We start from the raw sequence: 9276 nt of genomic DNA on the forward strand, positions 1-9276 counted from the left end.
TGTAGTTTATGTAGTGGTGGTTGTAATGCTTGTTTACTCAAATGTGTCTCCATTGTCTTTATACTGCACAATAGGTGGTCAGAGATTGGCAAAATATACAAAGTAGAGGTAACCCTCTGCTCTTTATTGTTGGATGAGGTGAATTTAAGGAAGTAGTGATGCTATTAAAAGTACCTGTGCACATGTCAAAATATTGATGCAGGGAAAACACATGAACTGAACACAGTAGGCCATAAAAATACAGGTGGGGCCGTTAATAACCAGTATCTCTATGACAATGCAATGCTACAACATAAATCACATGTAGAGGCTTTGGTTTTTCAGCATATGGCTCGAGAAAGAGACTCTGAATAAGATCGTAAGTGTGTGACTACCTGCTGTCATTTATTTGGGTCCTCTTGTTTTTTTTCTCTTTGTGTGTTGTACTCAACTCTCTAGCCTGTTGCCATGGTGCACAGACAAGCCTGATCCTGAAAGATCATTGGAAAAGAAAACAACATGCCTGCCATCACTTTTTGCAGATTCATGAAAGCTATCATTCCCTTGAAAATGAATTTTTTATGATTGCTTTCTTACAGCAGAACATAAATTGTAAATCTGCATAACTCTTCTAAATTCCAACCAAAGACAATTAACACAAAGTAAGTCTTCACTCTCAAGTACTTGCATGCTGCTGAATGAGCATGTTTCAACAAGCTTGTTGCGGAAAAACCTTAAGCAATCCGCAAATAATCGGAGGGGGTAAAATTATGCTCACCCACTGAAATGTGATACATTTCTCCTTCCTTAATCAGGCTTCCCAAAGCAATTTACACTGCAAAGACACAAGATGTGAAGTATGTAAAACCTGGAATAATGCACATGTAAATATCTCTGACGTTGTTCTATTCCATATTTATATATTTCTAAATTTATTTATGTCAACTGTATGTTTGTCTGCGTGTAGCACCTTAACACCAAAGCAAATTCCTCCTGTAAAACACTACTTGGCAATAAAGCTTCTTCTGATTCTGATGCTAAATATGGAAACTAAATTAAAACTCACTGTTCTAACATATGTCATGTTGGCAGTGTGGAATGTGCAACACCTGCAGCTGATCCACTCCCTTTTCTCCAGCAGGCTTCGACCTGTTTCAACTCTAGGTGGGTGAGAGGAGTCACTTAACATTTGGAAGCTGAATTCATGTCCTGTGCATGTGGCTCATGTGCAGCCATGGCGGACTAAATGTGAATGCTCACAAACAGTGATCACAGTTTTCTTATTCAAAATTGAATCATCGCAACAGTCTTTGACTCAGCCAAACATTATCAAATAATAGGTGTGAGTGCCCATTACTATAAATAGTTTGGTACCATTATTGACAATAATCCGACCTTTGATTATGATAGTGAAACACATTAAAAAAGGATCAACAACTGAAACCTATTGTCTACTAATATTTTACCAGTTTCTTTATTGTTGTTGTTTATGTACCTGTTTTTTTTTCTTTATTGGGTACACTGGAGCACACTTTTCTTCCCCTGTATATTGAGTACTGTAGATGACTACAATGACAGTAAATTCTACCTTGGACCTTGCAACTTGTATTATTTAAAATCTATGAGATAATAAATAAATGACAAAAGTACTTTACAAAGTAGTCATTAATTTAATAGATTTATTCTGTCTCTTCTCCTGTTTTTCAGTTTTATGTTGGCATGCAGTTGCATATTTCAGGCATGACATTGAGAATAATACGTTAATATGATTCGAGAGCTGCATAAACGACTGGTACAGTTAAATCCCAGATCATCCAGTGTTCATCACACTACACCTACAGTTGCAATAACTGAGCTTGAAAATGTACCTGCACGGTAACTATTTTCAGTTTTGTTTGCCACTCCTGAATGACAATTACTTGTTCAGCTTACATGAGAAACAACCTTGTCCTGATAAAAATCTGTTCAAATATGCCTTAAATAAACAAGATGGTTTAGCAGGATGGTTTGACAAAATATACATTAATTGCACCTCAAGCAAAACATATTTGACACATGGATTTTTATTAAAGAAAAAATATCATTATTTCTCAGAACATTTCCTGAACGGCACCATTTACATGCATCCATATGGAATTATTAGCAATGCAATCCATTGATTGGTTTCCACTAATATAATTATTTATGATTGTTCTCTTTTTTTTCTTTTTCTTTTTAAACCTGCACCCTGTCAAATCACTGTCTTGCTCAATTCCACCCTTTCTAAACTGCATGGGAAAAGCACAATACAATATATCTATTGCATTCATTTATTTAAGATTACAGACAGATTCCCTGTAGCATCAGCCCAAACACCATTTCTAATCAAACATGGTGGCATGGAAGACAGAAGCAGTGGAGCAGATAATGGGATTCCTAATTGGAGGAAGAGCAGGTAACAGGGCAGGGCTGAAGGAGAGGAATCATGGCAGATGCGTCTCAGTTACACTTCCCCTCTTTCATGGCTTTCTTCTCCTCTTCAATTTCTGTGCGATCACAAGAGAGACAGACAGAGACAAAGACTGCATGATCAATCTATATTTGAGTCTGGAGTTCACAATTGTTGTCAGGACAAGAACACAAACTGATACAACACTGTGTTTAAATATTATCATCCTATGTTGATCAATTTTAAACCCCAACTCTGATGTACACACCATAAAACAATTACAACCTAAAGCATTAGTGTCAAATATTCTAGACGGTGGTTGACTACGCAGCAGCTGGTTGGACAGATGTTTCCACTCATGAGTTTGGCTCTGTTACTAATGAGCTGCCAGTACTTCCAGTCAGTGGTCACATGTTTCCCTCTCTCAGTTTCTCTCCAAATTATCAGGTGTGTACTGACTGGAGTGCAAATACTCAATAGCATCTTAAATTAAATAAATACCTGCCTTGATAAAAGCCCACACCTTTTAAATTCCACACTCCCAGTTTGTGACACAAGCTTTCTGTTGAAAATGTGTAGCCTGCAATTCTACACCGACATCACTATTAAATCATTGGGGTTATTTTCTTAGATTTAGACTGCTTCCTGGCTTAGTAGTACTCCTCATGAGAGTGTGTAAAATCTATGTAATGCTCCTTTAATGTAATGTCTGATTATGATTTTTGCAACAATGTACAACATAAAAGTTAAATGTAAAATTTGTCAGGCCACAGGAGTCAACTTTGAAATTACTAAAGACATGATTTTTGTAAAATAATGACAATTAAGTAATAATATTTAGTCCAGTTGACTGATGTAACTTTTGCTGAACAGGGTCATTTACAGGTATGGTACATGCTAAAACACCTCAAGCAGCGATGAGTCATAATTAGTGAAGTGACTCAGTAATGTCGATTACACAGCAACATCTAACATTAGCTAATATTAGCCACCATAAGCTGCTGGTCATACCAGACAACTAAGGATGTAGTGGTGCAACATCTGTGTCCTGCTAATGACTTTAACTTCTCATTTATAAGAGGAATAAAGTGCTATTTTTTACTTTAAAAATTACATAGTCCCACTTTAACGCTTGAAATTTAGTTACAAACTGGACAGTAAAAGACACACATTGTGCCAAAGCAATGTTTAACACAGGTTCCTCCTTCCACAACAGGACAAATCACAGTAAAAGCTGGCATATCCACCAACAGTGCCACCTGATTATTATGATCTGATAATAAACAGATGAGGGTGCAGTTGTGTGTTTCTTTTGAACTGGTTGGCATTAAGCAGGGAGGGGCACTCACAAGGTTGGGTGTGTACCTGCAGTTAATCAGTAATACAGTGTTTGCAGTTGACTTTCAAAATGATAGGCAGGGAGGAGCTGAACTACACAAGGAGCTGAGGAAAAGGTAAAACTTGCATTAAAGAGAGAGCAAACTTGTTTTCTCTCAAACACCTACCCTGCTGGGTTGGAATATAGTTTTTTTCTTCCGTGTTAGACTTCTTTAGTTTTCCCTTATCGAACTTCTCCACCTGCTGGATGACCTCCTGTTTGTCACTCATTTTGGAAATGTTCTAATGGAGAAAAGTGGGAGAGAGAGAGAAAGCAAAATTGGTTATTTATATCAAAACACAGATGTGGACTATTAACAGGTAATGAGAAAATGTTAAAAGAATGCACACAAAAGCATGATCCCCTTATCATTTCATCAGTCAAGATGTTGTCTGCAGCAGCCTACATGCCCATACAGGTATACAATGAAGCTCCACCTTAGTTAAAAAAGCCAGTACTGGAGTTATGTAAGGCAGCCACAAGAATCAACCTGTAGCCTACCTATTGTATGACCTACCTGCTCACAATGAGAGAACGGCTCTAATGTGATGTCATGTTATGTTAACACTGTAATGTTACTTACAGGTATCCAGTTAAAAGTGGGTGGCAACATGCTTTTCTTGTACATTGATCTGCATTTATGTGCGATAATTAAAGAGATTAGGAAAATACAAAAATGTACACCAGGGCCAAAGAAGCGACCAGCAGGGTGTAGGAACATAACTGGGAAATGAAATGCTTCAGTTTTGCAGGTGAAAAAAGTTTGATGAGGGCATAACATTTTTCCTAAAGATATAAGACAAAAGCAAAACAGCCTGCGTTTCAAAAGACTGCACAGCATGAAGGTGGGTTCGTCTTATGTTAAACATCACATCAAGGATATCACACGTGAACATACTAGTAGGCCTACACACTCACACACACACACACACACCACATTATAATGGGGTTTCACTGCATTGAAATGGCTGTGTGGCCTATATCAGAAATACTGCATATCACCTATAAACCTTTGATACACTGAAATAATTTCTTAACATTAATTATGTTTGTATTACACCGCATTGCAATGATTAAGTGTCTTGAATGTACCAGCTGAAAAAAAAGAGACAATTCAGAACAATTTTACCTGGTGCAGGGGTGCGCAGTGAGAATATCCTCGACAGGTAAGATGTGTCTGGTTAACCTGTGCAAAGCCAACGGTTTAAATAGAGACCGCACGCCCTTCTGCACGCCAACAAGGACACGGATTCCCTCGCTCTCATTGGCTCCCAAAGCTCAGACACCTCCCTACAATATTATAGGCTGCATCCTGGGCATGGCTGCCCGTTATTATCATGCAATGTTGTAATCATTTGAATAATGTGTTCCTCCCCTGTACCTGCGTTGAAGAATGAACAGAATGTGAAGCTGATCAGGCCCCTTGAGATCCCATTATGATGTGGACGACTTCATATTTTTGTTTTTACAGCAGTACCATCTAGTGGACTGGTAATGACATTACACGGTTAGACAAAAATCAATCAGAAAAGTCATATCAAGTAAACCACTCACACGCACGACTGATAAGATTAGTTTATAAATGCACTTTCAGGGAATAAGTCTTTATTCTGCAATAATTATTTCACAGTTACATGTTGAGGTTACAAACAGGCAGTTCCTTTCACAGACAAACGGATATAATATTTAATGGGCTACATTGTGAATAACAAACTTATTTATTCCATCCAGTGGATCCTGTCCAGTGATCCTTTTCCCAAAACTCCTAACTTCCCTGTCTTTGTCTGCTACTACTCTGCTGCTTCTCTGCACTCCACACAGAGCAGCTACAGCAACCCCAAAGGGTCAAAGCACAAACCTAAAATTCCCAATAGCCTAAAAATACAGCTATCATTAGGTTGAGAAAGGGCAGTACAATGCTGTATCACTTCACAGTTATAATATAATGTGATGTACATATTAGACTTAGGTGATACATAGCAATTTATTATTTCAGCAAAGAAATATGTAAATTCAGTGAATTTGCATTTTTGTGTGCCTTTTATAAAGAAATGTTTATTTTGTATATTTTTTTCATAGTTGCTCTGTAGTTGTGTAGTTAATTTACAGACTGAAAAATGTGTGCTGCAGAATTCTGCTGTTTTTTAATGGTTTGGATTTGCAGCAAATTAATACCTTTTCACAGGCATTTTGTATTCTTAGCTAGACAGATATCGTAATGTATCATTTCAGGATTGTCTAGTGATATATCGATTATTGCAAAATTGCTGTATTGTGATATTATCGTTATCGTGAGCCATGTATCGTGTATCTTATCGTATCGTGAGGCACCCTGCAATTCCCACCCCTATCGCACACACACTTCATGAGAGGCAGGGTACAACCCAGATGGGTTGACAATGTATTACAGTACTATATAATGTATATATATTTGTTTCCTATCAAACAAATATGTATATATATAATGTATATATATATATATAAAATGTATATATATATATAATGTATATATATTTGTATCCTATCTCACTGTATTTGTTTCAGACCATTAATTCATATGGAATACCTGTATCATGCATAATATTAATTACATTGTCAATACACCATGAACATGCATCTCCTTCATGCACTTAAAGAAGCACCACAGTGATATAGTGCACTTTCAGGTATTTGGGTGACTCCCAAAAGACAGATAGTGATAATAAAGGCAGCAGAGGCTGAGATTTCCTGAACTTCAGTCCCAAATACTGGTCCAGCCCTAAAAAGCATGGATCCTACTTTTCCCACACTAAAACCAATCTTGTTGACGCCACATGCCTGGTAAATAACCATCCTTTACAAAGTACACACCCCAATTTGTAGCTCAGGCTTTATGTTCTATGTAAGTTATATTCTCCAGTCCAAGATAACCCTGACAGCATCATCAGAGTTCAGAAAACTCCATGGTGACCTTTAGTCGATGTAATTTCTTCCTTCTACTGGCAAAAATTCCTGAAAATACTTGTGAAAAGCAAAGCTCCTTCACAAAAGACTTTATACACCTGTTTTTACAGTAACACCTCCCATGATAAGTAAACTGACTTTGATGAGTAAAAGTTCCCCTTTAAGACAATAAAAATACAAGGCACTTGTGATTCACCAGTACCATATTTATATTTTTCAAGTGCATAAACTACTTTGGTTCATAATAAATACTCGCCCACCACCATGGAGGCTGGGGTTCAAGTCCTGGCAGTGTTTGTTGGTGTGGACCAGCAGCCTGCTTCACCAGCTGTGTGTAAGTTCAGACCTAGCCTGGTAATAACGTAAATTATTATTAAGTTAATATTTATGCATTACTAAAATAAAAGTGATTGCACCCTGCTAATAAGGGCTTCCCACTGTGTTACAAACTGATGCCAAAGGGGTCTTGACCATGAGTCTATATCACAGACTATATGTGATGACTTGGGAGTGAATGGGTTGAGGGATCATGTCCTTGAGGCTGCGCTTGCGATTACGAAGGGAATCGAAGACATTTTGACATGTCACAAGGGAAAAGCACAGGGGAAAATAATAAAATGAATGATGGTTCAATTCAATTTAGCTGCTTCCAAATCAGGGTCCTGGTACTGTACAAGCTGTCTTACTGTCACGGCATATTGGGACACATTGCCATTGTTAATGTCATTAGTAATAGTAACACTGCTGCGAAATATCTGCAAAAAAAGGTGGGACGTGTGGGAGGTAAAGCCCCTTGTTTGCAGATATGTTTACCTTCAAAGAGCAGTGATAAGGAATATAACACAAGGGGCTCAAAATACAACATTTAAAAAATTTAACGGTTGCATTGTTTTCTGGACAATAATTAATACAAACAATAAAACAAACACTCTTCAGCTTGAATTTTTCTTCTGACAGTCATAGATAGCAGTGGTGATTCCCCATGTGATGCATGATCTCAAAATAACCAGAGAACCGCCTCGGTACAGCAGAGCCACACTCCGCTGCCGAGATTTCCACAGCATCCTCCAATAAGCCATGACCCCCGTCACCTCCCCTCCCACCTGCGCCTGCATGTTGGCAATTAGCACAGACAGTGGGTAAAGAGCCAGGCTGATTGCCATGGAGGTCAGCGTCCCTGAGAGAAAGGAGGAGACCAGCGGCGAGAGCCCCTGTCCCGCTACGACATCACACACGGGCCCCTTCAGGCCAAAGTATAGCGAGCTGCCAAGAGCGTTGCGGGCTGTGATGGGCAGGAAGGCTTTGTAGTACCCTATGACCAGGCTCTGTGTCTTCAGCCTGACAAGAACGCTTTTCAACGTGGGGAGATGACGGTCGTTTTGGCTATTTTGCAACACATTCTGGACACGCTCAAGGGGGGTAAAGACAACAGCCTCTACCAAACCTGCACCAAACCCAGCCAGAGCAGGCAGGGCAGAGGTGGAGATGACACTTTGGCTTGACAGAGAGAGCTGGCGGAGGAGGGTGTCCTGGAGGCCAAAGAGCAGGGTGCCATTCAGCGTCCTCATCAGTAATGGTGGGGACACACCCCTGAAGAGCTTTACAGGTCCCTCTTTGTAGAGCTGTGCCACTACCAGGTGAAGTGGGCTGTTGTTGATTTGTTGACGGAAAACAGTTTTGTAGACAGGAAAGACAATGAGGGTGGATACCAAGCCAGAGGTTCCTCCAAGCAAGTAGCTGTGGAAATATATCATTGGTTCCCTCAGGCGCTCCTTATCTTGTTCATGGTGACGACTTTCTGCCATCCTTAAGCTGAGTAAACATTGAACGACAAATCAAACTGATACCGAAAATGATGAAATGAAACTAGTCAAAATGTAGACAACCACAACATAAGAAAAAAACCTTAGCTTAATAACTTGAATTGTACTCAGTGATCAGAAACATTTAAGACAAACCAGGGACGAAATATACTTACCAAGTCAGCAAAAACAGAAAATGTAAAGCGTTGTGTCTACTTTAATTTTATGCCGTTCATTGTTGGAAGTTGAAGGCAGCACGGGCTTTTGTATGTTTTCCAACACTGCACAAGGACAGGGCTAATTCCTGGTTATCCTTCCAGTTACCTGGAAACACGTTTTCTATCCGTTTCGATAAATTAACTGCCAAACCTCGTCAGACTAACGGAATTAAAATCAACGATGCACTGAGCCTTAACCTGCCGGTGTACATGATTGATCCGTCCCTTCAAGAATAACCATTGGTTATGACGGTTTACGTCACGTGGTCTGCGATTGGTTATTTCTCCTATCAATCAACGTCATTCCATCGGAACTAGGGTGTGTTCCACATGGTTCAATGTGAAAACATACGCTTGTTATTATATAGTAGCCTATAAAGGCTACTCCAACAATTACTTATCTAGTGACACGACATGACATACTTTACTTTTTAGAAATAAGGAGTCCAATAACTAATAACAAATATATTTGGATTTTTAATCCAAATATTTATTTCTTCTAATTTAACTGTTGAATTATATTGTATG

General features: G+C 38.9%; 2 protein-coding genes across 2 annotated transcripts; both read right to left on the reverse strand.

Moving 5' to 3' along the window:
- Positions 1-2024: 2024 nt before the first annotated feature.
- tmsb1 (thymosin beta 1) lies at positions 2025-5106 on the reverse strand. The gene is made up of 3 exons (XM_046030964.1): positions 4915-5106; positions 3913-4027; positions 2025-2504 (listed from the first exon to the last, which is right to left on the reverse strand). Exons 2-3 carry the CDS (start codon positions 4013-4015, stop codon positions 2458-2460), a joined length of 150 nt encoding a protein of 49 aa, XP_045886920.1. The 5' UTR covers positions 4016-4027; positions 4915-5106; the 3' UTR covers positions 2025-2457.
- A 1250-nt stretch (positions 5107-6356) lies between these two features.
- LOC123957859 (solute carrier family 25 member 53-like) lies at positions 6357-8955 on the reverse strand. The gene is made up of 2 exons (XM_046030947.1): positions 8707-8955; positions 6357-8540 (listed from the first exon to the last, which is right to left on the reverse strand). The coding sequence occupies exon 2, from the start codon at positions 8531-8533 to the stop codon at positions 7661-7663; it is 873 nt and encodes a 290-aa protein (XP_045886903.1). The 5' UTR covers positions 8534-8540; positions 8707-8955; the 3' UTR covers positions 6357-7660.
- Between the last annotated feature and the right edge of the window lie 321 nt (positions 8956-9276).

This window comes from Micropterus dolomieu, linkage group LG19 (genome assembly GCF_021292245.1).
Source record: "Micropterus dolomieu isolate WLL.071019.BEF.003 ecotype Adirondacks linkage group LG19, ASM2129224v1, whole genome shotgun sequence".
In the NCBI taxonomy this organism is placed as follows: domain Eukaryota; kingdom Metazoa; phylum Chordata; class Actinopteri; order Centrarchiformes; family Centrarchidae; genus Micropterus; species Micropterus dolomieu.

Excerpts from the sequence above, each read along its gene's own strand:
- tmsb1 (XM_046030964.1), bottom strand. The coding sequence starts at position 4,015 with ATGAGTGACAAACAGGAGGTCATCCAGCAGGTGGAGAAGTTCGATAAG. Across the intron at positions 2,505-3,912 it reads CTATATTCCAACCCAGCAGG|AAATTGAAGAGGAGAAGAAA; the intron begins GTAGGTGTTTGA and ends GTGATCGCACAG.
- LOC123957859 (XM_046030947.1), bottom strand. The coding sequence starts at position 8,533 with ATGGCAGAAAGTCGTCACCATGAACAAGATAAGGAGCGCCTGAGGGAA.